At 37.3% G+C, this 26,973-nt stretch overlaps 4 protein-coding genes across 5 annotated transcripts; 1 reads left to right on the forward strand and 3 right to left on the reverse strand.

Annotated features, from left to right (window-relative positions):
- Nucleotides 1-6,492: 6,492 nt before the first annotated feature.
- LOC125478951 lies at nt 6,493-6,975 on the reverse strand. The gene has a single exon (XM_048587876.1). The coding sequence runs from the start codon at nt 6,958-6,960 to the stop codon at nt 6,709-6,711; it is 252 nt and encodes an 83-aa protein (XP_048443833.1). The 5' UTR covers nt 6,961-6,975; the 3' UTR covers nt 6,493-6,708.
- Nucleotides 6,976-9,391: 2,416 nt separating this feature from the next.
- On the reverse strand, nt 9,392-14,580 carry LOC125478840 (alpha-N-acetylglucosaminidase-like). Of its 2 annotated transcripts, none has more exons than XM_048587506.1 (19): nt 14,167-14,580; nt 13,775-13,851; nt 13,432-13,643; nt 13,197-13,318; nt 12,998-13,083; nt 12,820-12,914; nt 12,621-12,702; nt 12,439-12,545; nt 12,295-12,325; nt 11,953-12,070; nt 11,785-11,832; nt 11,568-11,677; nt 11,314-11,416; nt 11,066-11,164; nt 10,848-10,958; nt 10,388-10,620; nt 10,051-10,288; nt 9,877-9,955; nt 9,392-9,784 (listed from the first exon to the last, which is right to left on the reverse strand). In XM_048587506.1, the coding sequence occupies exons 1-19, from the start codon at nt 14,395-14,397 to the stop codon at nt 9,498-9,500; spliced, it is 2,469 nt and encodes an 822-aa protein (XP_048443463.1). In that variant the 5' UTR covers nt 14,398-14,580; the 3' UTR covers nt 9,392-9,497. The 2 variants fall into 2 exon arrangements, with proteins under 2 accessions (XP_048443463.1, XP_048443462.1); XM_048587505.1 differs by having other exon boundaries at nt 12,998-13,086.
- Nucleotides 14,581-20,947: 6,367 nt separating this feature from the next.
- On the forward strand, nt 20,948-22,508 carry LOC103942318 (protein JINGUBANG). Its single transcript, XM_018646262.2, has one exon. The coding sequence runs from the start codon at nt 21,025-21,027 to the stop codon at nt 22,237-22,239; it is 1,215 nt and encodes a 404-aa protein (XP_018501778.2). The 5' UTR covers nt 20,948-21,024; the 3' UTR covers nt 22,240-22,508.
- A 2,304-nt stretch (nt 22,509-24,812) lies between these two features.
- On the reverse strand, nt 24,813-26,686 carry LOC125479053 (ribosomal RNA small subunit methyltransferase G-like). Its single transcript, XM_048588080.1, is given in 8 exon segments — nt 24,813-25,101; nt 25,181-25,256; nt 25,499-25,566; nt 25,647-25,713; nt 25,807-25,916; nt 26,003-26,083; nt 26,086-26,176; nt 26,276-26,686. Coding segments are annotated over 8 exon segments (822 nt in total). The 5' UTR covers nt 26,492-26,686; the 3' UTR covers nt 24,813-24,988.
- Nucleotides 26,687-26,973: the final 287 nt, after the last annotated feature.

Consider the following 26,973-nt stretch of genomic DNA (forward strand, 5'->3'; position numbering starts at 1 on the left):
CCAAACTGTAACAAATTAATTGTCAGACTAGCGAGTGAATGAGGTGATTCGAATTGGATCGGATTTCGGATTGAAATTCTAATATTAGTAGTATGAAATCTGAAAGTGCGGATCGCGTGAAGAGGATTTCAACAGCTGAAAACTCGAACAAAGAAGAGACGGTATTTCCGGTGCTTACGATGCTTCACTAAAAGAGAGCTCTCTTGAATTTTCGCGGGAGGAACGAGGGTCGTTGGCTTTTTTCATTTGATTAATTAATTTGTTTATTAGTTTAGGATTAGCCGCGATTGATTAGGACTTGTTTGGTTCTACTATAATCCAATTTTTTAAATTCAAAAACAATTTTCAAATTGTATGCTTCGAGTATTTTTTCGGTAGGATTATTTTAAAAATTATACTAAAATCAAGTTAAAAATTTGTCTTGTTGAAAAAAAGTTCAAAAATAAGTTTTTAGAATTTTTAAAGTTATACTAAATACTTTCTTCTCCAAATATGTTATGTGCATCCTATCTTTTCTCTTTCATATATTTCTCTCTCCTTTCTCTCTCTCATCCGACCCTCTCTCTCGTCTTTCTCCCCCTCTCAACCGATTCTCTCTTTCTCACTCCTTGGGTACTCTCCCTACTTTCTCCCTTCTCTCTTTGGATTTCCATGTCCGCTTGATATTACCAACTCCCTTTTATGAGAGGTTTTCTTTAATTGTTAAATATAAAAACAATTTTGAATTTCATACCAAACAAGTTTTTGAGTCTTAAGAAAAAAAAATATTCTTAAAAAATATTTTGAGAAACAAGATACTAAACTAGCTGACACACCCCGACCGAGATCGGAGCGTGCTGGCCGTCACACAAAGGTGACGTAGCCATGTGCACGTGCGGAAGCTAATAAGTAGTAATATAAAAGTACGAATAATTAAAAACTAGCATACAAGTACTAGAACAAGTGCTAGTTAGTGCGATACAAATTCAGAGCAGGTCTATAGCAGTCCAAATAAAACAACAACAGTAGTACGCCCGAAGGCGACCCTACAATGGGGAGTGTCTGTCAGAACGCCGAAAAGCTCTCAAGGGAAACCACCGCAACGGCTAAGCAACTAGAACCTGGAGGGGCGCAAAACAAAAGCGTGAGTGGGCAAAAACAAAGCTCTTTTAAAACCATTTAGCAAAATACAATCTAACCCCTCGCCGTAAAACCTGTATAATTCCCAGAAAATAAACATATATACGTATGTATAGATATGTCAATCATGCTCCATGATATGCCATTCATGCTCGAGAATATGCCACAACGGAATCTCATAATGATATGCAAGTGCTCAGGTATGAGTCATAATAATCACACAATCCTCTGGTAGCCGGAGTCACCTAACGTGACCTGTACGGCTGTATATAGAGCTCAAATCTCAACTCTACATCTAAACCTGCCCACGAGTCGGAACCACCTAAAGGGGTCTGTACGACAGGCCTGGGTGTAACACGTATATACGCTCTAGTGCTACGATCACGTGAGGGCTGTGCGAATAATCGCGGGTCACCTACGAGTCGGAACCACCTACTGTGGTCTGTACGACAAGCCTATGCACCTAGCTTGGATCCAAGCTGAGCGTATGGTGCGGGAGGTGAACAACACGTGAAGGACTGTGCCCTACTCTGGGCGGGAGCACTAACACCGGGGGTGCAGGTTATGAGCTCTCTAAGCATCTCTATCCACTATTTAATGCAATCGTTAATTAACGCTTACCTATGCCTCCACAGCACCCACATATAAATATATATGACATATGCATATGTATATGTATGCCACAAATAATGCATGCAATGATGCATAAACGATAATAATAAAGTGCATGGCATAATGTAAATAACCCTTATTAATCAAATTCTGGGAATATAAATGTATATAGGTATATACGGAAAACAAAAGCCCACTCACTGGTATGTAGAAGGGTCGTAGCCCCCCTGTCTCGCATGTGCACGCTCGTCCTCTGGGTACGTGTCACCTAGATGCGAAACAACTATAAAAACGTTAACTTTAAAGCACATAACCCGTTTCTCGTAATAACTTCTCATACATTGCTCAAAATGGACAAATGAATATACCCACGTGCTCTACACAACCTCAGGGTCACAACCATATTTTTAGAAAAAATTTTGGACCCCGCACGCGCCCCCACGCGCCAGCACAGGCACGGACCTACGCGCCCCCCACGCGCGGCCACGTGCCAGGCACACTGACGGTGTCAACAGACGCCGTCAGGAATATTCCGTTAAAACCCCGGAATATTCCGTTAAAACTAACTGGTTCCGTTAACGGCGTTAGGAATATTCCGTCAGAATTGACGGAATATTCCGTCGCCTTCTTCCTTCGATCGCCGGCAACGTCGCCGGCGCCGGAACCTGGGAAAACCTGCAACTCAGGTTTTCTCACTCATTTTTCAATCGTTTTTCGTGATTTTTGGACCAAATGAAAGCCCTAGACTAGTAGAACAAGTCCCAACAAGTTTTAAGGGCTAAAACTAAGAGATTATACCTGTGCAATTTCTCCAAAACCGGCCAACTTAGAACAGGACGATCCCGACGTCCAATTTTGTCCAACGAAGCACTCCGAGGCTCCTTGGGACCTCACCAACACATCTACAAGCTCAGAAAACCCAAAAACTTAATGTACAAACTTTGCATGAACAGTACACAATTCGGATCACTTCGAAACGACGTGAAAACTAAATGTTTCTCACCTGAAATTGCTACGGTTGTGTTCCCCTCGACCTCACGAGCTTAAATATGTCCTTGGTTCCCTCGATCTGTTAGTGTTTAGGGTGGTTGTGGGTTTGTCCGTACGTTTTCGAAGAGGAGGAAAGGGAATGGGGCTCGGGGAACTCACAGAGAGAGAGAGACAGAGGGAGACAGTGAGACAGTGTGTGTGTGTGGCCCTCAGCTTGCCAACACCACACAAAACAACCAAAACCAAATAACGAAACGAACTAGGGGCTAAAATGTCATTTCACTAGTACGTTTTTAAAAATCCCGGGACGGGATGTCACACTAGCCCTTAAATTTTTTTACCTTTGGATTCAACAACTACAATATATAATATTATCGGGTGAATTATTGATTTAGTCCCTAATTTATCACGTGAGTGAAGATGAAGTTTCTAAATTTTATTTTCAGAAAATTAAGTTCGTAGACTCTTAAAATTTCGCAATTTCATCCCTACCATTAAGTTTGAAACTATTCTATTTAAACTTTCTGTAAATTTAAGTCACGTGATGAACACAACCACTTTAAGGGTAATACTGTCTTTTTATTTCACCCATAAGCCCTTAATGTTGGATATAAATCATGAATATAATTGCAAATTTACCTTCTAAAGTTAACTTTATAAATTTTTTCTGAATAAATAAGTACTTAAACTCATTACAAACTACCAATCTATACCCAAATGTGTTTCACATACAAATAACGTGACTTGAATTGATAAAAATATATATAGAATATCTTCAAATCTAATAATAGGAGTGAAATTTATAATTTTTAAAGAGTTTAAAGACTTAATCTTTTGGAAAAAATAATATTAAGGACCAAATTTTCATGCGGATATTAATTATGAGATTAAATCTGCAGTCAGAACCAAAAGCATAATTAATCTGAAAAAGGTTGGTGGGTTGCTACAAGAAACACTGTTGCGAAACCAAATTAGGAACATTCGCAAGTTGTTACCTCAACTTATTTACCAAAAAAATAAAGACTTGCAATCTGAACTTGTCCTTCGTACTTTTATTCCCTCATTCGTTAATGGATGAGATACTTTTCCTTCCTTCTGCCCTTTCCTCCCTCCCCTGTCCTCACAGTGTCTTTTCTCTTCTTTTTCTCTATACCTTTTTCATTTTATCTCACTACAAGATGAAATTCTAAGCGTTCAAACACAAAAGGAAGAAAAGCAGAGAAAAAAAAGGGGACATAATCCTTGTCTATGTAGGGGTGGGCACGGTCCGGTTCGGTCTGATTTCACCCTCAAAATGAAATCGGAATCAGAAAATTTTAACGGTTCGGTTCGATGCGGTTCTGCTTAAATTTATTACTAAAACCATACGGTTCGGTTCATGACGGTTCTAGTTCGGTTCATGCCGGTTTATGGTTCTAACCAAAATTATACATATGTTTTTTCTAATTTTCTACTTCTAATACCAAACACATATTACAACCATAAATTCAAGTAAATTTGAGTTTCCACTACTAGATTTACAAGATTTGTAACCGGAAAATAGAAAGTGTGCATATAAATATAAATCAAAAGATAGAAATGCTCATATCAAGGCCAAAGTGTAGATCTTAAACTAAAACTAAAATACATAATGCATAATATACTGGAAAATAATGGAGAAAAATAATGTAGGGGGAGAAAAGCGATAAAACAACAAAGGGTGGGGAGAGAAGTGAAGAAAAATATTGGGCTTATGCACATGGTCTTCTTGGAAAAATGTCTTATTTATATAAAAATAATAATAAAACAATAATTTATATTAAAAGTTGTTCGATCCGGCTTTGACTTTTTTGGTCAACGCGGTTTTTTACGGTTTTTGTTTGTCACGATTCGATTCGGTTTTTATGCCCACCCCTATGTCTATGGGTCAATTATGGTATAATCTTTCATTGATTTCATCACGTGCAATGAATATGACCAACATTCATCATTCATATCTTGCTGCAAACATTTAGGGTGCGTTTGTTGTACCGGATTATCTCGGACTGGACTAGCTTTAGGGACTAAGTTGGATTGGCTTAAACTAGACTAAACTGGATTGACTTAGTGAAATGTTTGATACACTGTCGGACTAAACAACAGAATAACAACAGATTCTAATATTATATTTTTATTCATTCATATTGTATTAATATTTTATATCATTTAATACATATTTAGTAATATTTTATTAGTTCCACTGTCTATTTCTTTTTTTTTTTTTATTCTAGAAACCTCTCATCTCCATTCCTAATTTTTTTTTCCTTTAATCTTCCTTTTTCTTCCTAATTTTGTTCCGACCCTCTCCCTCTCTTCGTCTTTTTCTTTTCCTATCCACTCTCCTCCCTCAAAACAGCATCATTCATCACTCCCCTTTTGTTCTCTCTTTTTTTTTCCCCTTTTCTTTTCTTTATTGTTGTGATTGCTCTAAATTATTTATGGCACCACAGATTCTGATTTCCCAATTTCAAATCCCATGGAAAATTGAAATCATGCAGAGGCTCCTCTCTGCAGTGCCATGGATTTCACAACCACTCTATTTCTCGCCCCTCCTCTGATTTTCTCAGAAATTCTTGGAAAATAAGAATTTTTCTATTGATTTTGCTGTTGTTATCAAATTGATTTTTTTTTTCTTTTCAAATTTTGGTGGTTGGATGTTGAGAATTAGGCGGTGGGTGTGGTGGGTTTCAGATCTGGGTATAGGTGGCCAGAGTTGCAGAGAAGCAGATGACTTGTAGCGTTATACTACGTACGCAGAAGGGCTTCAAGTCTGGTGGTGTGATTTCGGAGCGAGGACAGAAAGCTAGCAACACAAGCAGTAGCAGAGAGAGGTCTTAGCAGTCCCATGGTTATTGGGGGGTCTTACTAAGACCTCTTAGCGAAGGGTTTTGTCTATGCGAGTCCCCTTTAGTCTTATTAATGTTAATCTCAGCACGAAACAAACAGGGTATTGGACTAACAGCTAGTCCAGTTTAGTCTAATCCCAGAGCAAACAAATGCCCCCTTATGAGATTATACGTCAATAAAATATTCGAACAATAGTTCTAAAAAGTGGCTATTATATGATTATTCTGAAAATACATGACATTTTGGAATGAGTAATTCATTCGTTCTAATCAAACTTTGAGATTTATGCATAAATAAATAATAAAAATCACAAGAAGAAATGCATTCACAAGTGTTACAAGTGGTCCCCTCTCCCCTGTCAGTTTAATATTGGCCATCTCTATGTGTATCCATGTGGTCCCCTCTCCCCATCTAAATATAAGCCATCTCTCTCTATATTTTCTCAATGCCACCGGCCCCCTCTTTTCATATTGAAAAAATAGAGAGAGAGATGGCCTGTCAGTTAAATATAGGAGCTGTCTGTGTCTCCATCTGTATACCTGAGCAAAGACATGGCTCAATCGTTCGAACGGTAGAATTTCTCCATTTAGGCGGGTTAGAACCGACCCAGTAAAACTGGCTTGGACCCGATTCTGATCTTCTATTCTCAGCTCCAATATTATAATAATACTCTCAAATATAAACTTAAATTATAATTCATAAGTGAATTAGTAACAATCACAGAAAAAAAATTCAATGAACCCGAAACATTGTTTAGTAATTTTATTATTTCATTAAAATTAATAGGTTGTAAAAACCACGTGCCAAGTATTCCAAATACACCTAAAAATTTGTCAACGATGATAACCAAGAAATTTGCTTCACCCGGATCAATAGAAATAAAGTAAATGGAATAATATTTAAAAATGATAATAATTGGATAAATATGTATATTTCTGGTAGCCTTGTACGCTAGATTTATGCATTTATCATCAAAACATAAACAAAAGATCATACAAGTTTGTCTGTACAAACGAATTACCAACAACAAATCACCCTACAACGAAACTAGAAGCTCAAATCATATTTAAAAACCCAAGAAATTAAAACTCTGTATCAAGAAATTAACAAGAAAATTCAAAATCAACGCTTCTGGGTAGCCTTCTGGTACTTTTCTTTGATCCAGTGGAATCCAGCGGAGGCGCCTTCCTTGACCTTCTTAGCGCCGGTCGAAGCCACCGCCTTGGTCTTCACAAGGCCTTCCCCGACCTTCTGCTTGTACTTTGCTGCGGTTCCGCCGTCGCTGCCGCCCTTGGCTTCGACGGGGTAAGAGGAGTTGTTGTAATCCCACTGATCGGCCCACGAGCTCTCGTGATTCGCTTTGCCTCCGTTCATGATCGCTCTCGAGGAATTGAAGCTGGAATTAATCGGCGGAAGAACTCGATCGATTGGGGACGGTGAGAAAATCGGGTTGGGATTTTGGGGGTAATTCAAAATTTCTGGAGAGAAGTAGAAACGTGATATGGGAGGAGGGGTTTAACGTATGATTTTATAGGAGTATAGATTCGATAGGAGTTGGACCAAATATTAAATTCGGACGCGTGCTGGGGACTTAAATGGAAAAATAATATATACAATGTATTGGGACGCGTATGACTGACGTGTATTTGAACATTTCACTCTTCCCCTTTTTCATTTTTCATGACAAGAATACCCTTATCTCCTTTTCCAATTTTAATTTCCTTGAAGAGTGAATGGAATATTGATAATTAGTCGTTTTAAATTCGGATGATATTCTGGTTTGGTATTGTTATGCTTTGAAAAAAACTGATTTTGATGTACTGTGAGAATAAGCCAAACACACTTTTTAACTCAATTTTTTTTTTATACCCACTTTTTATAAAAGCACTCCAGTACCAAACCAGTACTAAGTGTAGTGCATGAGAAATTTTTAGTGGACGAGTCTCTAAAGAGGAAGTATCTATATTAATCACTATGTGAGTAAAAATAGAAAGAATTCTCTAATTCAATAATGTTACTACAAACAAGTTTGCTTAACACACTATATTTGAGTTTGGATTTAAAAGATTTTAGAGGTTGAAAATCTAAAGGCAAAGCGCAACGCTTTAACGCTCGTCAGTAAAATTCGTTATTCACTTTTTAAAAATGAATGTTGTGTACTAATTGACTTACTTATTGTAAAGTAAAGAAAGAACGATTTTATCTGATAAATACATACTTTTTATTTTTCACATGCTAATTATTTAATGCTATTTTTGTTTTGATTTGATTTATTCAATACTGCTACCGTGATTCATCTTCTTCTAGGAAATTTACAATTTTCTCCGGCCGAATTTTTGGTCAACTAGCTCCTCCTAACTATAGGTTTATGAATTACTGATTATTCAACTAATAAGGGCAATTTTGTAAGTAAACTTAACCGTGTATTTCTCAAAAGCCTTCTGGAACAATCCAGAACAAAGACTTTTGACTTTGATAAAAACTGATAATAAAAGGACCTGCCCGAATCTGAATTCTCGTTTGTTCATCGTACATCGTACGATCAGAAATTATTTTAAATATTTTTATTTAAAATTAAACACAAATAGTATTTGATAAATATTGATCACACGATATACAATGAACGAGTACGATTTACGAATCTTTAAAATCCTCGTCAAAAGGATCCGCGAAAAATCCGGTTGGGATCTGCCCAGTAGAGTCGAAATTTCTTGGCGGCTTTCTTCTACGTCAAGCTTGTAACCTCAAAGCTTCACCGATCGCGATCCAAATTTCAATATATTCCGTGGTATATATTTCCAAGTCAAAGCTAGAGTTCCCATCAAATGACACGATACATGATCCAACTTTTGATAAGGATGTCAAGATTCAAATATAAAAAATATTGATTGTTGCGGTTAATGGTTGTTTATTCTTTAATGTGTCATTTTATAATATATTTAAACGTTTATTTTTTTAAGTCTTTCTTAAAGATTATGTTTATAAAAAGTCATCAAAATCTAAAATTATATGACTGGTGGATTAAAAGTTTATGATTTTTTTATAGAACTATATTTATCCATTTTCTTACTTACAAATGAATGTCTTAATAGTTTTATCTGTCTAGATTTTTGTAATGATAATCTATGAATGATGTTATAGACGGTTCAAATCGTTAAATACAATTATGGAGTCGATCCTACAAAACGTGAGTCAAAAATTGTGTAAAAAAAGTGGTGTCATACATTCGTCTTTTATAAAATGCATCTGACCATCAACTGATAGTCACATATTTACAAAGTATGATTTAAACAAATGATCCCTCTAGCATCATATTGTGTAAAACATATATACTCAACCAAAAGAAGCACGAGTCAAACAATTTTTGTGCACACATCAAAATAATGAACTTAAATGATAAAGAAAGTTGTATATGTGAGATCATGAATATATTTGAATAATAAATAAATACAAGGCATCTTGATTTTATATGTGTAGCTATATAGACACGTTACTTAAATATTTTTTTTTCTTTTTTTTTTTTTGTTGTAAGACTTGTAATGATGTGGTAAACAAATAACTTTTTTTTTTTGTTTTTGAACAAACAAAGAGGAATATTAGTAAAGCGTAGTATTAAGTAGCAACAAATAACTTATTTTAAAAATGAATAAAAAAGAAACATAAAAATAGGGTTTTGTTGTAAATGTCTATGAATTATGCCAAACTTATCAATTTTTTAAAAAATTATAATTATTAAGGGCATGGTAATGGTTTGAAACTATTACTATAGCTTATGAGAGGAGAAAGTTTCGAACCCGAAACAGCATGGACGGAAATGGGATGCATTGCCACTCTCATTAGTTTAATTACTGAAGAAAACAGCAGTCCATCACACAAAGTCTTCATATCCATATTATTCAAACACATTATAATTACAATCTCGGATAAGCATCTTCATTAAGTGGTTGTATGTCAGAAGCACTTCCTAATAAGTACTTATCAAAAAGACACCGGGATGTCTTGACAGCGTTTCCAGTACTTTTCACAGGAAACGTCTTCCTGCTGTTTTGCCAATCATTCGTCAGCTTTATCCACTCCCTCCTCCAATCCTTCAATCCAAACTCGCCGCCCTCCTCCAAGCTTTTCGTTAAATACTTGAAATATATAGCTGCTCGAGGGCCATAATAATCGCGTAGAAGCCCGCTCCAGTACTTGTTTCCTGCATGAAAAAATCGAAAAGACAGATGTTTACCGCAATGTATATGGATGCAGATCGCAGACGGTTCAATGTTACTACATCACTTGGCATACCGTAGTCGCGGAGCAGACTTGCTTCCTCCTCTGTGTTGTCGAACCACATTGTTATCTGAGTTCTAGCATTCCACTCAAACTGCATTTTCGGATCACATCAGATGAAAAACAAAATCTTGCTTTCCTTGCTAGTATAAGTTTATTTAGGGAATGTAATTCAATGGGGATTCGAACCTGTTTTTCCTGTTCTTCGTCCTGTGCAAGTTTCTTCGCACTTTCCAACCAGGGTCCTAGGAGAAATCCATCATGGCAGGCTAAGAGTGCGTCCATGTCTTCAACTAGGTCTAAAAACTTCTTGCTGTCGCGTGCCACTCCAAGGACATCATTTGAGTGATAGGCCTCTATGACCTTTAGAAAGAGCTGGTTTGCATATTTAGATAAGGCTTGTCTTGTCAGATCAACAAGATCATACCTGAGCAGTACAGTTAAAATGTCAAATAGAACTAATGCGAAAACTTTAAGTGCGAAAAAGCTAATGCGTGTGAGGTTTTTCGTACTCAAAGGGGCTAACCTGTAAGCACTACTTTCTGAGAGCTCATCTCCACTTGCAATAAAGAGTTCTAATGCATGTATTACTTCAGAAGTTGAATACCATAAATGAGGTCGATCGAACGAATCAGTTACTTCCTGGAGGACTGCACTTCCTGCTACTGGTTTCTCATTTTGATGACGACCTTCTGACAGTGTTGATATTAAGGATGGATCAACGTTGGGAAATGCCACAATCACGTCCCTGTTTTTGTCCTGTTTTAGTAGGAACTACTAGTTATGGCATCCATGCACTAACAAAAATTTGAACTGAAAAGAGGAACCATGATTTATGGAATCCAATTGAAATGTTGTGTGGGAACAAGATTGAGCCAATGCAATCTTGCAAAAATTGAAAAGGTAAAAATGTTTTTCAAGGTAATAACTAGCGAGAAATTATCCTACAGATGAAGATACTAAAAGAAATTAAGCCGGGAACTTACATAGGCACCATCAGTGCAGTTATAGATGGTATGATATAGTATATTCCAGGCATCTTGTATTGAAGGAGTTGAACGGCCATAACGTCTGGCAGAATATTGATCAATCCAGGCCTGAAATCGGAATGAGTGAATGATTTTTCGGTTTTATATCCTAATCACCAGTTACAAGTCACAGGTATCCTAACGTTCAATGGGATTAGGAAACAACTTAAGCTTACCTTAGCATCAACTTTGTTGTGTTGAAAAGCCATCTCAGACATGAGATCATAAACAACAGGATTCTGTTCTATACCTTCCATTGACATTCCAACACCAACCTTCAGAAAAAGTAATCGATAAGATTAATCATATGAAGATACTATGTAGTTAAATGAAGGCATTTAACATGTGTTGATGCAAAGCCTAATCAAAGATTACTAAACAACTTATAATATCATGACTAAGCGAACTTTTTATGGGTGGATACCATTGTTGAGTTTTCACTTATACGAGCATCGATTGGTCCAGATGCTATTGCATCCAAAACTCCGTACATCTCAACATTTCCTGCAAAATTGTGCAGCATACACCTGTAATACAGAACTCCGACAAATCAAATAAGAATCTTCAGAGAAGGCATAGATGAACTTAAAATGTCCTTCTGCAGTATACAATAAAGGACTTATAGCAGCTTAAACTTCAAGATGGACATAATTGTCAAGCTTTAGACATATGACTTTCCAGATGTAAGGAACACCATAAAACTGCTCCGTAGTACTCCATATAGGTTTCACTTCAGCAAACAGATCAAGTACTACCAGCTTCCCCGCGGGAACAGAGTGTAAAAGTGCCTGAAATAAGCACATTTCACTGTCAACCAAAGCCGAGAAAAAAGGGAGCAAGAAAGATACGAAATTAAAATGGCTTACGGTTGGAGAAAATAAATTATAAATCTAACCTTCATTTGCGGAGGCCTCCAGAATGGATCGTATGAAAATAACCACCCCTGGAAACTCATTAGCATACCAAACAAAAAGTCAACAGATCTGTACATAATTGCATCGAGGACTCATCGTAACTAACCATATTCTCATAAAACATATGGCTTGGAGATAATTCCTTTTACCTGCATTAACCAGACACCGTCCTTGTCTCCACTTTGCATACCCCTAAAGATTGCTGCACCTAACGAAGATATGTACTCCGGAGCATCGTCAGGTGGAGTATTCTCATCAAAAGTATCACTGCACAGGTTCAATCATAAACAATGTTAACATAATCTTTGGAGTTTAAGTAAAGCTCAGGCAATTATTTGGGAGACAAAAAGAGCGAAACAAACTGGTTAATTTTACATGTATTTGAGAGAATTTAATGACCAGTTTAATAAATGTTATCTAGCAGATGTCAATGATTATAAAAGAATGGAAGAATGAGCTTTTGAAGAACGTAAGTGGAGGAACCCTTATACCAGTTGTATATGTGACTAGTCCTGCCGTACTCTGAACAAATAGGTAATCGACCAATGAGAAGAAATTAGAACGGAATTAGTGTTTGACACAAATATTATATCCACAAATATAAAGTGGGGAGGCACAAGATCCAGATTACCAACCTTTTACTTGTTGATCAATGAATGCTCTCCCAATTTCAACAAACAACGGATCAGTTGCATCAAGAAGGTAAGTGCAGGTCCATCTAGGATCACTCTTAACAGAAAACCTGAAACAAAATTCGAAAAACACAGGTCAGGTGTTTAAGAGTTAGATTATAAAAGTGGAATGTAGCAGTACTTACCAATTTCCTAAGCGTGTTATCTTCGCTGATGGATATGTAGTTTTGAGCGCTGCAGGAACATTTCCAGAAAAGGCTGGAAGGACTAAAAGCAGGAATGAAAACATCATGTGTGTTAATGTCCTTTTTCTTCCCTTTCAAAGAACTTAAAGTACTAAATTTAGGAAGTACTCGAGGCTATATGTCTTGTGATAATCAGTACCTGGAGTCATTCCAAGTTCATACATTCTGACCAGAATCTTTTTCTGCAGAATCAGCTGTTGATCCAACCAACTTTGAGGTAGAGGTCCGCCCCATCTGCGAAAAAACATTTTATATCATCAAGGAAAAAGGCTACATTGTAACAAAGTCGGAAATTTTTGCAGTCTAAGAAAGCTCACCCATGCAAATTTCCCATACGAGACCAAGCAAGGAAAGCGGGGCCTCCAAAAAATTCATCCAGGTCTGATTTGCTCATATTAAATTTCTGCTAGAGTATAAACAAGACATTGGTGAGAAATGAAAAAACCATTGATTTGTTCGTTATTTTTTACAAGACGAAAACAGGGATGAAAAAACAAAGGCGAGAAAGAAAATCACCTGGAAAACTTTCTGCCAAATAGCCTCTTGCCCTGTAAATGCTAGTGGCAAATTGATCCCTTGAAGGGCCATCCAGTCAATCTCCTTCTCCCATCTTTCCCAATCCCACCAGGCGAATGTATCTTCAAGAAATCAGATAAAAGAAAAGATCACTTCCAATTTATTGAAAGAAAAGTTCCAAGGTTTGAACTTTGAAATCGCGAATACGTAAAACAATGTCAAAGTAGAAGCTTACAGCTGGAAGTAACAGCATTCTGGTAGTAGTTCCAAGGAACAGGTCTCTGGACCAAAATGCCGGCATCTTGCACCGGAGTGAGCAACCCTGATTTCGGGACTGAAAATAGTTGCGCACCACCAGTTTTATCCCAAGATATATGTGAATTACACAAATTCTTCAAGTACCAGTGCAGACCAGCCAAAATCTCCACTCCAGTGACCCCAGAAATTCTAGTTAAAGTATGGAATTTCAAAAGTCAAATGAAAATATACATCGGCAACTTCAACTATTAAATTATATCTGTCGATGGGTTTGATTCAAGGTTAAATTTTATTGAGAAGGAGAGACAATGCCAACATACAGAATTCGAGGATCCCCGCGTCTGCGAAAAGAAGGATTGTTCTTGATCATAAAGCAAGATGCACCCCCACATTGCTCCTGCAAATTAAATAAACCACAATTTTTCATAAGAGTGAAATCCAAGAACTTCCCCACACATGGGAGTCCAAGTTGGTGGTATCACAAGTCAATGACGCATTGTCACGCAGGAAAGTTGTGTGATTGGATTCGGAAACCGTCAGGTGACATTCCAAATGGAATTAGAAGCATAATTAACAATATTTCGGCGACAGATATTTATAAAAATAAAATAAAATTCATTGACAAAAAGACTGTACCTTTCCTAAATTTGAAAAAAAAAAAAAAAAGAACTTTTCAAGTTACAACTAGAAAAAAAGGAGAATTTTGAGATACCTTGGAGACGATTTGGAAGTCGAAGCTGGAAGAGTGAGAGGGGAGGAGGCGGCGGAGGACTCCGCGAGCGGCAGCGACTTGAACGTACGGCGGCGCCTTCTCGCGGTCCTGGATTTCGAGAAGGCGCGAAATGTGTCGGACACCGACGGTGGACGAGTAAGCCAAGTCGAGGAAGAGGATAGTAAGGAGGATTGTGAAGGCCGGCGAAAAGGTGGGAAATTTGGAGGCCATTGGAGGATTAGAGTGAGAGTGAGGAGGAAGCGTGTTAATTAAGCTAATGGAATGGTGATTAGCGGTTAATTAATGGAGGAGGAGGAGAAGAAGTGGAGAATCTTGGATGATGATGACGACTACGAGACAAAAGTGAAGGCCGGCCGGGCCGGTTGGTGAGAGGGCGCGGGAAGGATTTTTTTTTTTTTTGCCCCTTCTTCCTTGTTTGATTGGATTTTGTTTTTTATTTATAGGATTCTCCTTTGGTAATTTTGTATTTTGTAATAAAATTAAAAAGAATAAAATCGTGCAAGATTAATGTTAAAAGTGTCTCACATTCATTAAAGAGATTTTTCAATGTGACTGGAACACGAGATGGTACATCACGTGTCACTATACAAATAATGAGATAATGAGATATGTGTATTAAAAAGTTAATAACTTAAAAAATAATATCTCTTACCACTTACATAGAAACACGTGATGTATTACCCGTGTCCCATCACAATGAAAAAAATTTCCATTCATTGAGGGTCTCTTCTCACTAATCACATTTTCACAAGAAACGTCATGTGTTTGATTCCTGATACTGGTGAACCACGTGATGGTGACCAAATGGAGACTAAAATGCCTATCTGAGTCTTTCTAATTTCCGGAAGGAGGACTGTAGCGAAGCCACCAATTGATCCCTTAAAAAAAAAACACACTTAAAAATTAGAGGGAAAAACACTTAATTACAAGTGTTCATGTAGAAGTGGTTTTACTTAGTAGTATTTTTGGTTTTTTCAAAATCAATCCCAAACATGCCTATAAATAATTTCAAAGTAAGAAGAATTTAGATGATTATTTTTCCTTTTAAATTTCCAAAAAGGGTCATGGAATTGTTCGAATTGAGTTTCAAAATATTTTTTCTTTAAAAAATGATTTCTGCACTTCTTATTTTCTTTCTGCAAATTTTTTCTTCTAGCCTTCGGATTGAGTACTTCAAAGTAAAATTAATTGATACAAAATAAATAAGTAAAAGAGTGCAATAAAAGAAACTGAGAGTGTGAAAATCATTACTCTTCTTTGGTAGAGTTCCGACTCTAGATTGTTGCGGTGCTAAAATGATTATGTAAGGCTTGGGCCTTATTAGGTTTGTTGGGCCCTTACTGTGTATTCCTTGGGCTAAACATAGCATTGACTTCCATGGGTCCTAAACCCGAGGAGGGAAAAGTAAACATGAACCAACTCTTATAGGGTATTATTTTGTTTTTGGTGCAACTTACTGAGTTTTAATTTTTATTCTTGAAAAGGAGATTAGTTGATAGCTTCACCATAACAGTTCACTTTTTCAGGAGTCAGGAAGATTCACAGAGGTATTTAACCTTTTCCAGACCATCATCATGTGATTCACCATCGCCATGAATCGAACTCATAATGTGAAGTGTGGAATATGACTTGAAATTCATTCGCAACCGCTAGGGCACTCTGTGACAGTTAGCTTATTGGGTTTTATTTGAGAAGGGTTTTTTTTTTTGGGTAACATAAGGGGTGAATTATGCAAAAAACTAGCTCAAAGAGTCATTACATCCACATAAATGAATAAATCAATAATGAATCAAGTAATGAAAATAAAGAGAAAAAATGCAAGTAAAAAAGATAAGAGTGTGAAAATCATTTTCCTTATTATTGAGATATCAAGAAAGAAAAAGAAAGTAGAACCAAGCATGCGAATGGTGAATGGTGAATGGTGAATGGTAAGTAATGGTGGGTGAGGGAATAGCGCATTGTCGTCATCTGCATATGCACGGGAGATGGGACCAAAAGACAAATGTGGATGTAGAGAGAGAGAGAGAGAGAGAGAGAGAGAGAGAGAGTATAGTTAGTTGGATTTCTAACAGACACATGATTGTGGTCATAACATTTTAGTGCCATTGCCATTAATTATTATTATTCATCAATCACCATGATGTATGCAATGGAAAGTAGATCAAACCAGAAGAGGTGAGTATATAGGCTTTTGTTTCTCTAAATTTGAATATGAATACATATTCCACTTTGATGTTGCTTTCATCACTATACATGTGTATGTATATGGTGATGATCTGTAGCATCATATTTTTTACATAATTTTTTATTCTGTAATGTATTTTAATAATTTGAACGTCTATATTTTAGAACATTATTCATAAATCATTCTTATAAAAAATTAAACAAATCTGAAAGCACTAAGATATTCACTTGTAATGATGAAAACGGACGATTACGTTCTACAAAGAACCCTAAATCCTTAATCCAACGGTTATGCGATTTCAGATTTTGGTGATTTTTTGTTGACATGATTTTTTAAGGAAGACCTATAAGATAGACGGTTCAAATTATTAAAATACATTACAAAATGGCCTTACAAAAATATGTGTCAAAAAGTGTATAAAAAAAACGGTGTCACTGATCCATCTATGTACATATACAAATATATGTAAAATAATAGATTTCAATCCTTGAGGTCCCCTCTTTCCGTCCCACCAAAAGCTGCAGGTTGGTATAATTAGGCTAGTAGGAGAAAAGGGTGCTTGAATGAATGACTAGAAATGGAATTAAGAGGTTTTAACATGGTTTCATAATTGAGATCAAAAGAAAAAGGCTTCATTATACATAATCTTCCCAAAAGTTATTGTTGATGCTCTCAAAAAGTTGATCTACGGTCGTTAAAGTGCAATTTCTCCCGTATATTTTTTACTTTTTTTTTTTATTTATAAACTTAACCAGAATGATTTATGCACATTATTTTTCATAATTTATGCACGTTATTTTTCACCTCATGTAGACCGCCTCTTAATCTTGGTTCTTAATGTCCAACAACTAAAAATGAGAGGAGTATGTGCATGGAACACAACATGGAAGTGGGACTAGTGCTTGCCTAGCCTAGGACCCCATATATATAGAAGTTGAAGGATGTGGCAGTTAGGATTAGAAGTCACTTACAAAATAAGTTTGCATTGAGTCTCTAACTACTAATTCCCCAAGCAATGACTAGATTAACAAAAGGAAGTGTGTCCCAAATGGAAGATATCATCAACCAATCGTGGATAACAAGAGCCACTACCGAGAGAGAGACATTATTCTTAGCCGGACACGGATACGGATACGGAGATATGACACGATACAATACAAAAATACGTTAAATTAACAAGAAGAATTGTTGTATGACCACAAGAAAATACGACACGACACGGTGATACAACCTGACACGACACATAAATACGAGAAAATACTACCGTGTTCATACATCGTAGTTCTTAGCTCAGCAATGCCACTAGGTTCGTTTCTTTTCAAATGCACAAATTTGAATTTAAGGGCATGCCAACTACTCTTCGGACGATTTTCAAACCATTCATAAAATTTTCTAATGCATTGAAGAAAATTGATCAACTGTAAGACAAGAATCTACAAGTGGCATCCATATTTACGCGAAAGTTTGACTCTCATCTTCATTGTTTATTGAGCTTCAACCAAATGTATAGTCGGATTGATAACTAATAATACTTGTGGAAAACACTTAAAATGTGACATCTCACATCGTTCAGGGGAGTGAATCATGTAAGCCTTATATGTATATTTTCATCTCCATATAGCACGAGGCTTTTTGGGAGCTCACTGGTTTCATTGAAACTCCGAAGTTAAGCGAGTTCGCGCGAGAGCATTCTCAAAATGGATGACCTACTAGGAAGTTCTGCTCGCGTGAGTTTCCAGAAACAAAACCGTAAGGGCGTGGTCAAGGCCCAAAGCAGACAATATCGTGCTACGGTGGAGTCGAGGCCGGAATGTGATGGGGCCCGGGCCGGGATGTGACATAAAACAATCAATTTATACAAGGAAAAAGACACATCTCACCTACAGTGCAACAATAATCAATTGTAACCATAGGCTGACTCTCAATTGTAACAATAGGCCGACTCTCATCTTCACCTCACCTACAGTGCAACAACAATCAATTGTAACAATAAGCCGACTCTCATCTTCATCTCACCTACAGTGCAACAACAATCAATTGTAACAATAGGCCGACTCTCACCGTTACTCTGAGTTTTAATTCAAAAAAAAAAAAAACAAAAAAGAATAGCTTTATTACTGCAGTCCGATTGACAACTGACAACAATTGTAACAATAGGCCGACTCTCAATTGTAACAATAGGCCGACTCTCATCTTCATCTCACCTACAGTGCAACAACAATCAATTGTAACAATAGGCCGACTCTCACCGTTACTCGAGTTTTAATTCAAAAAAAAAAAAAAAAACAAAAAAGAATAGCTTTATTACTGCAGTTCGATTGACAACTGACAATACAATAACAGTTGAACAATGCTTTTTTTTTTCTTTTTTTTTTTCTCTCTAAAATAGGGCTTTAAAGTGCAATTAAAAAGTAGATATGAATTAACACATCAATTAATTACCATCAAAGGTCCATAAATAATAAGCCAATGATCTTACCATATTGCACTAAAGCACAATTAGCACCCACAAAACATCCTTCTCGTGCTCCTAATTAGTTCTTTTCTTTACCTCTAGACTCTCTCCCCTCCCCAAAGCTCCATTGGAGATCAGAGGCCAGTCACCGTCAAAGAGTACATTTTTATATGCGCCAAAAAGGACCATCATTTGTTAGCCAAAAAAGATGAGGAGAGGACAATTGTACCTACAAAACGATGGGGTCTAATACAAGGGGAGCTCAAACACTTATCACTCTCTGATAGGTCCAGAGGTTCCATTCATGTGGTGGGTCCCGATGTCCATTTGATTTTCCATCTGCAGGGATAGAAATGGAGTTGAAATCCTCTCCGAACCTCACTGTCCAAAATCTAAAAGTCAGTAATCTGAATCGTTCAAGAGACAGATCTTCAAGCTTTTGATTTGTGTTAGGTGGATTAACAAATTGAGTTAATAAGAATCGTCGGATTGAATTTGAATGGTCCGAATTTGCTGATCGTTTAACCCTAGACAATGAGATCCGAAAAGAATTTCAATTGAAAAAAATGGGAGTTGAACGCCAACAAAAAAAAAGAAAAAAAAAAAAAAAAACCCATATTGCTAGCAAGAACCAGTGAGACACAAAACTTTCAATTGAAGGAGATCATCAAGCAATTATGCCCAAGGGCAATGTTGAGCTCACATGTAACTACTCTGCCAAGCTACCCAATCTATCGACTTTCTGTCTTTTTTCTCTTCTGCAGGTAATTTCACAATATTTTAGGAAAACGACTTAAAAGAAAACAAATCACAGCGTTTGAGCCTTGTACTGTGAGTTTGTAATTAAGCAGAGTATCAAATTGATTCACAACTCAATAGAGGCTGAGTCCTCGAGTCCAATAACTACTTAAAAGAATGAGAACGATGGTTGTGGATGTGTGCTTCATTTCACCTCACCCCAATGACATGTAGGTTGTACAGTGGAGGTTCAAGTCCTCATACCATATTGTTCGTCCATCATATTGGTGAGGTCAAATTAAGCATACATCCAAAACCATTGGATTAGAGTATTGAAAAAAAATCAAATCAAGAAGCATTTTCTCACTCAGTTATGGAAAACCTTGTACCATTGTTGCTGATCGGGAAGCGGACGGCTCTGCTCACCTGCAAATGCCCTCAGAATTCGGTTAATCTTTTGGTCATGCATCATAATTAATTAGGTGGCAATCAGACCTTAAACATGGGTTAATCACGAACCATATTAGCGTAGGTGGAGGGAAAGGGTTGGGTGAGTAGAACTTAATTTCTCCACCACAAAAGGGAGAAATTGTTATATAAATATGGTGGAGGGTCAGACTCAGTGACACAGACAAAACTGAGCAATCAAAATGGGGACCAAAATAGTCGAATCCTGCACGGTTTTTTCATAGGTCCAAACTTTGTACAGAACCATCTGATTCTGTCTCTCGCTGCATGAAATAGCAACACTAATGTGATGGTGTACCAAATTAATCATGCTGCACAACGAGAGAACATCAAACATGCGGTGTCGTGTTATTGGTCTGGGCAGTAGCATTTCGGGGGTGTGATATGTGTTATCCCTCTACGTGAAGTTATTAACTTACGTGTTATAACATAAGTAAACAATATAATTGATATATTATAGAGTTTAGAATACAAAGTTACAACTAAATTTTTTCATAACGTGAAGGATCTAATAATATCATGCGGTAGAGTGATAGCCACAACGAAAAAGTCCTCTTGCATTGGAGTAAGAGAAGTACAGCATAATTTGATAAAAATCATGATGGATGCCAAATCACAAGTAATTCCTAGGCTCCATATCCCACCTAATAAACTGAGCCAATAATATTTGCTGAGTAATACTAGAGAGATTAAATTTATAAATTAAATATTGGAAACTAAAAGACTTGGAAGTTGATAATTGTTTTATTACTTAAGCGTTAATAAACGTGCTCATTCCTATTAGCAACACATCATTTAGTTTGCAAATTTAATCTCCTTAGCATTACCCATATTTGCTGCATCACATTTTGCCAACATAGAATCTATTTGTTTATATTTTGTAGCTTTATATAGGCCTCCTAATAATGCTCCAACATTGTTTCCTTCCCTATATAATAACTCTTTTTCTTCTCCCTCTCCCTCTCCCTCTCCCTCTGTAACATGATCAGTAATGGAATGCAACTCATCCTATCAGTACTCAGGCAATGATCTCTATGACCAATCAGAGTTTCCCTACCCTTCTTCTGAGCCAAGTCTCCAGTCAGTTCCTTCTCTCACCTCACAATCCCACAGGCAACACAGCTTTCCATCAAACAATTACCACCACTGCCTCACCACCTTGCAGGGCCACAACTCCTACATATCCTCTCTAACCCTAGCCGGAAACTTCATCTACACCGGCTCGTCTGACAGAGAAATCCGGTCGTGGAGGTGCAACACTTTACTGGAATTCGACAACGCAACCCCTACTCAGCATGATCACAACATGGTGGCTGCAGGGAAGGGTGCAGTGAAGTCCCTGGCCATTTCAGGTTACAAGCTCTTCAGTGCTCATCAGGACCACAAAATCCGAGTGTGGAAAATCGACAGCCAGGAGCCTGATTTTCAAAAGTGCTCGCGGCTAGCTACGCTGCCAACGCTTGTTGACCGCGCCTCGAAGCTCCTGATGCCGAAGAACCATGTCCAAATAAGAAGGCACAAGAAGTGCACATGGGTGCATCATGTGGACGCAGTGTCTGCACTGGCCTTGTCGAGCGATGAGCTGCTGCTCTACTCGGTTTCGTGGGACCGTACACTCAAGGTTTGGAGCACAAAAGACTTCAAATGCTTGGAGTCTGTGACAAATGCACATGATGATGCTATAAATGCAGTAACATCATCAAATGATGGACATGTTTACACTGGGTCAGCAGACAAAAAAATTAAGGTTTGGAAAAAGGACTTTGGAGAGAAAAAGCTCTTTTTAGTTGCTACACTTGAAAAGCACAATTCTGGGGTGAATGCACTAGCTCTGAGCAGTGATGGGTGTGTGTTGTATTCTGGTGCATGTGACAGGTCCATTGTGGTTTGGGAGAAGAAAGATGGGGGTGGGAATATGGAAGTTCTGGGTGCGCTTAGAGGTCATACCAAGTCAATATTGTGCTTGGCTGTGGTGGCAGACTTGGTGTGTAGTGGCTCTGCAGATAAAAGTATAAGAATTTGGAGAGGGGTTAATAGAAGTTACTCATGTTTAGCAGTTCTGGAAGGGCATAAAGGTCCAGTGAAGTGTTTAACTGCTACAATTGATGACCATTGCAGCTCATCTGACTCCTCCTGTGTTATTTACAGTGGTGGTTTGGACTGTGACATCAAAGTCTGGCAGGTCTTTATTCCTAGTGAACTGTAGGACCCTAATTTACTTTTTTTCTACGAGAAAAACTTATATGCACGTGAAATATTACAGTGACGGTACTTAAAGACAATCACAAACTTTTCACATGAAAAATATGTGATTGTATTGAGATACCGTCACCGTGACATTCCAGATTTAGTATTGTGCTTGCTAGTGATTTGGTTTAGTTAATGAGAGGAGGAGACAGTGTTTGTACTTTCTCTTACTTTGCTCTGGAGGCTATAAACTGTAATATAATAAAAGAGATCAAAAAATTTCTGAGCTTTCCTTTTTGTGTGCTCTAAAGTCTAAATTATTGAGTGGAATTTTTCTCTGTCACAACATGCATGTGGGAGTCACATTCTTCAGCATGCTCTGGCAAAAATATAAAAAAAATCTAAATGTTTAAGTTGTTGGCTATCAGAGAGTTACAGATAGGAAACCCACCTCACAAATGACAAATTAGAAAAATATGGGAAAATCCAAATACATTAGAGCCAATAATTGACTAATGACCAAATATGACATGAATCCCAAATCAAGAGGCCAAATCTCAAATTCAAAATAAATTAATTAATGAAAACTGGAAAAACTTTAAAAGCGGTAGATGACATATGTGAAAGACATCACCTGAGAGAGATATACTCCTCTGCTTAAAGCAGGATTGGTTGGCAACTTGGCAATTGACATGCATTAATAATAGACTATATATATGTGTGTATATATATATATAGACAGACACAGAGAGAGAGAGAGAGAGAGAGAGAGAGAGAGAGAGAGAGAGAGAGAGAGAGAGAGAGAGATTACTTGTTAATCTCACCTTCCTTTCCCTCTAAGTTGGGTTAATTTAGGCAACTAAAGCAAGATTATCTTCTAAATCTATCTTCTACAATAAGGAGCTTCTTTGACAGGAGCAGGTAGCCAAAGTAGGACTTATCCAAAGCTGATTAATTAGAAATCTACTTACTTTAGTATGTAATTACAAATTTCGTACGTGGAAGTTTAACATCCTTATGATCTACCATTAGTTCTTAACTTCATACTACAAGTGGATGGGAAGTTAGGTAACACGGTAATTTTATAATCTCAGGACAGAAAGCACACCATTATTCTGACCTAATTCACTTTTGTTCTTTTTGTCTCAAATCCAATGCTTGCTGAGTGCTGTCATTTAAATAACGTTGTTGACCTAAGACCAAACCCAATTTTGGACTAAATGCTATTTTTTAGGTTTTATTCTCCCCAAATCCAACCCAACTCATGCTAAATGTGTGGGCTAAAAGCTAAAAGCCAAACAAAAGTCAAATTCCTTCCAAGATTTAGCCCAGAAAATAGTGTGGGCACCACCAGCGGGACCCCACACACATGGGCATGTCTTTCAGGATTTATTGAATCCAACGGCTGAGATTGAATATAATCAAATAAAAAAGATTTAATGGCCCAAATTTAAATCCAACGGCTAAAATTATTTAACTCAAAATTCACCCAAATTTTGTGATTTTTCAATATTTATCATAATTTAAATATTTTTAAGTTAAAATGTTCATAAAATTAAATTATGATAATGTACATAATTTGTTTTTTTTTAATTACTTTAAAATAAAAAATTAGCCTAAATTTATTCCTTAATAATCTTGGGCTAAAAAATTTAGGCCAGAATCATTGGAGCAGAAAAGTTGTTTCTGGGCTAAAACTTAAATTTTCTAAACTAAAAATTTTAGATTTTGGCTTAAGGGTTAGAGATGGTCTAAGAGAAGAATGACAGGTATGAGATTTACCTCCTTTTTTTCAAAGATAAGTATCACATTAAAGGATAAAAAGAAGAACTGATGATCTAATTTGGATAATCTTGTGTGCAGGTGTCAACTATACAGGCAAAGCAAAACAGGTTATCTACGTCACACAATGCTTTACAAAGTAAAACCTAAGCTTAATCCTGATTACGTTCATGCTTAGCCAAGATTTCAAGTACCCAAAATTTTATAATTTCTCTTGAGCTACAAAAAGTGACTTCAGTCCCCAAACTTTCAGATCAAAAGGAGTGGGTGGTGCTGGCTAAAGGTGGAGCAAACACTAAAGTACGTCTCTGGACCATTACAATTGACATAGACGTCCAATGTCCTTGTAGAGAGAGAGAGAGAGAGAGAGATACCCTATGAAGTACAGATTGACCGAAAGAAAGGTGGGGGTGCAATGAGATCTTGCGGATGTGAGTGGCCGGTAGAGAACACCTCGGGCACAATTCAACCAATGTGTAGGTTAGTTTGCCACCAAATGAGGTGTCTAATGGCTCAGCCAGCAGTAATTTAATGGTTTAAAAGCAGCAATTAGTATGGCACTGAAAAATTGATACTAAAATCTGACCTTATGAGATTATCCTAAATATTTGTTCACTTCCTATTTTTCATCAGCTCAGATCTCATTCTCTAGCTCTTGAGTTCAATTTTTCTTTGTTACTACGTAGATGCGATCAACTTCTTCTTCTTTTTCTCCCCTAGAAAAATTTCACTGAAATAAACCCTGTGTGAATGTAGAACTGTAAAAGGCTCACAATGGAAATCATGAAAGTTCTCTTGATTTATGAGACACGAAATTATTTGAAGAAACGCTTACGCCGATCTCGACCAGAAATAATAAAAAAAAAACTTGCAAAATGTCGCATTTCATTTCCAAAGCAGAAGGTGTTACATAAATAACTGATGAAAGGGGAAGGAACACCAAGCCAAGTATATATAACATTTGAAATGGGGGCATCTGAATTATTTTACAGTGGTATTTTCTCTGGAGTACCTGGATCGCGAGGATACTTTCTTGGTGCAGGAAAAGTTTTCAAACACACGATGACAGTTCTTTGTCCATACGGGCTGTGCGATTCCACTGGATACAAACAGAGGTTACATCAGTAAACATGTTTCAGCTCTCTCTCTCTCTCTCTCCCCCCCACCCCCCCCTATACATGATAGGTTTGTTAAGTTTTCACATACGGAAGCACCCAAAATCTGAATTGCTTTTTCTGCATTCCTAACTTCCTCCTGTTCAAATGTGCCAAATATGTAGAGTGCTTAATATTTCATATCTAATAGTTTAACTGCACAATGGAAAAAGAAAAAAAACAAAGGGCTGTTCGTCATGTTGCTGAAGTAATTAAAGTCATAAATCTCCCTAGACAGAATTCCCACAACCCAAGATTGTTAACCAGTTCAGTTTTTAGTGACATTTTGGATACGGTTTCAGAAATGAATGGTTAATGTGATAAGACTTTTCGATTACATACCTGAGGATCGTGGGCCTTTGCAGCAACAAACAAACCGCCAACGCAAACCAGAGGAAGACAGTATTCAGCTGACCACCGAAGTAACAAGAATCAGCAATGAAACTCAAAATACACATACGAAATCAAGACAGGAATTTTTCTTTCCTACCTAAAACTCTCATTTCCGCAACCGCTCTGGCTACCGCTACATCCAATTTTTCCCGGAAGCAAAGAGCCTGCACCAAATTCTGTCCTATAACCAAACTTCATATCCTTAATTTGACATCTCTAGAAACAAAATTATATCTACGAAAAACACGAAACAATACCTCTGCTCTTCCTCTTACCACTTGAACATTCAACAAACCAATGTGACCGACAACGTGTTCCAAGAAAATGCATATCTTGTACATAGACTCCATCAGTGTCACTTCCCTACCTATCCAGCGAAACCTGAACAAATTATACAAATTTCCGAAAAACTGCAACAAAAAAAATCGGAACTTTTGCTAACTAGTTACTTACCTGGGCAAGCAATGGCTAAGATCAAACCCGGAAGACCCGCACCGCTCCCCACATCTACAAGGCGGAGGTTTTCGGACGAAGGGAATTTCTAATAGACGGTATGATTGCAAGCGAGTCCTCAATGTGCCTCTCCATTACCTCAACCGCCTCCTTAACAGCTGTAAAATTCATTTTCTGCAAGTTCAAAAATCTCATCAATTGGTAATCTTTTCATGATTTTCCCACAGTTTTCTCAGCAACCAAACAGAGCATAAGTGTAAGGAGAGAGAAAACCTGGTTCCATTGGAGAAGAGTGTCGACATGGAGATGGACTTGCTCTTTTTGGCGGGAATCTAAAGTCTCAAAGTAAGAGGAGGAGCTAAGAATTGTAGCGGCGGTTAGGGTTTTGGGTCTGAATCTGTACGGACAGAGCGTCGCCGGATTTGATACCGGAAGGTGTTTGAAGAAAGTCCCCAAAGAGAATTGAACTGCGCAACGGCTAACGAACATCTTTCCCGCGCTCTCTGTCTCGGCCTCAACGACTTTTTATTTCATAAATCAAATAATTTAGGCCCAAATATTAGGGCCCGAGTAAGATTGTTGAGCTAAGAGACTGCAAAACTTATGTGGGCTCAGTTCGGTTGGCCTGACTGCTCAATATTCTACTTGCACCTAAAAGGTTAAATGCTAGTATAAAGAGTAAAGATAGTATGGAATTGGAGAAGATGTTCGGTAGGACTGTATGAGTATGACTAGAGCATTTTTCTAATGAGTGGTGACAGCGTCGAGTTGGATGAAATCAAATGACAGTAACAGGATGTAATAGCAAAAAATATTCAGTAAGGCTGTCTAATTAGAGCATTTCGATAATGAGTGAGAATTGCATCAGGAGGAATTATAATACATAGATAAAATGAAATAACGAAAGAAATTCGATACCATTGTCTAACTAAACCCACTCTAATACCAAGTTATAACTTCTTTTTTGGTCA

The sequence above is a fragment of a genome, unplaced genomic scaffold (assembly GCF_019419815.1).
Source record: "Pyrus x bretschneideri cultivar Hongxiangsu unplaced genomic scaffold, Pyrus_bretschneideri_v1 Contig27, whole genome shotgun sequence".
Lineage (NCBI taxonomy): Eukaryota > Viridiplantae > Streptophyta > Magnoliopsida > Rosales > Rosaceae > Pyrus > Pyrus x bretschneideri.

Excerpts from the sequence above, each read along its gene's own strand:
- LOC125478840 (XM_048587505.1), bottom strand. The coding sequence starts at position 14,397 with ATGGCCTCCAAATTTCCCACCTTTTCGCCGGCCTTCACAATCCTCCTT. Across the intron at positions 11,165-11,313 it reads TAAGTGAAAACTCAACAATG|GTTGGTGTTGGAATGTCAAT; the intron begins GTATCCACCCAT and ends CTTTTTCTGAAG. Across the intron at positions 9,785-9,876 it reads AAGTCTGCTCCGCGACTACG|GAAACAAGTACTGGAGCGGG; the intron begins GTATGCCAAGTG and ends TTTTTCATGCAG.
- LOC103942318 (XM_018646262.2), top strand. The coding sequence starts at position 21,025 with ATGGAATGCAACTCATCCTATCAGTACTCAGGCAATGATCTCTATGAC.
- LOC125478951 (XM_048587876.1), bottom strand. The coding sequence starts at position 6,960 with ATGAACGGAGGCAAAGCGAATCACGAGAGCTCGTGGGCCGATCAGTGG.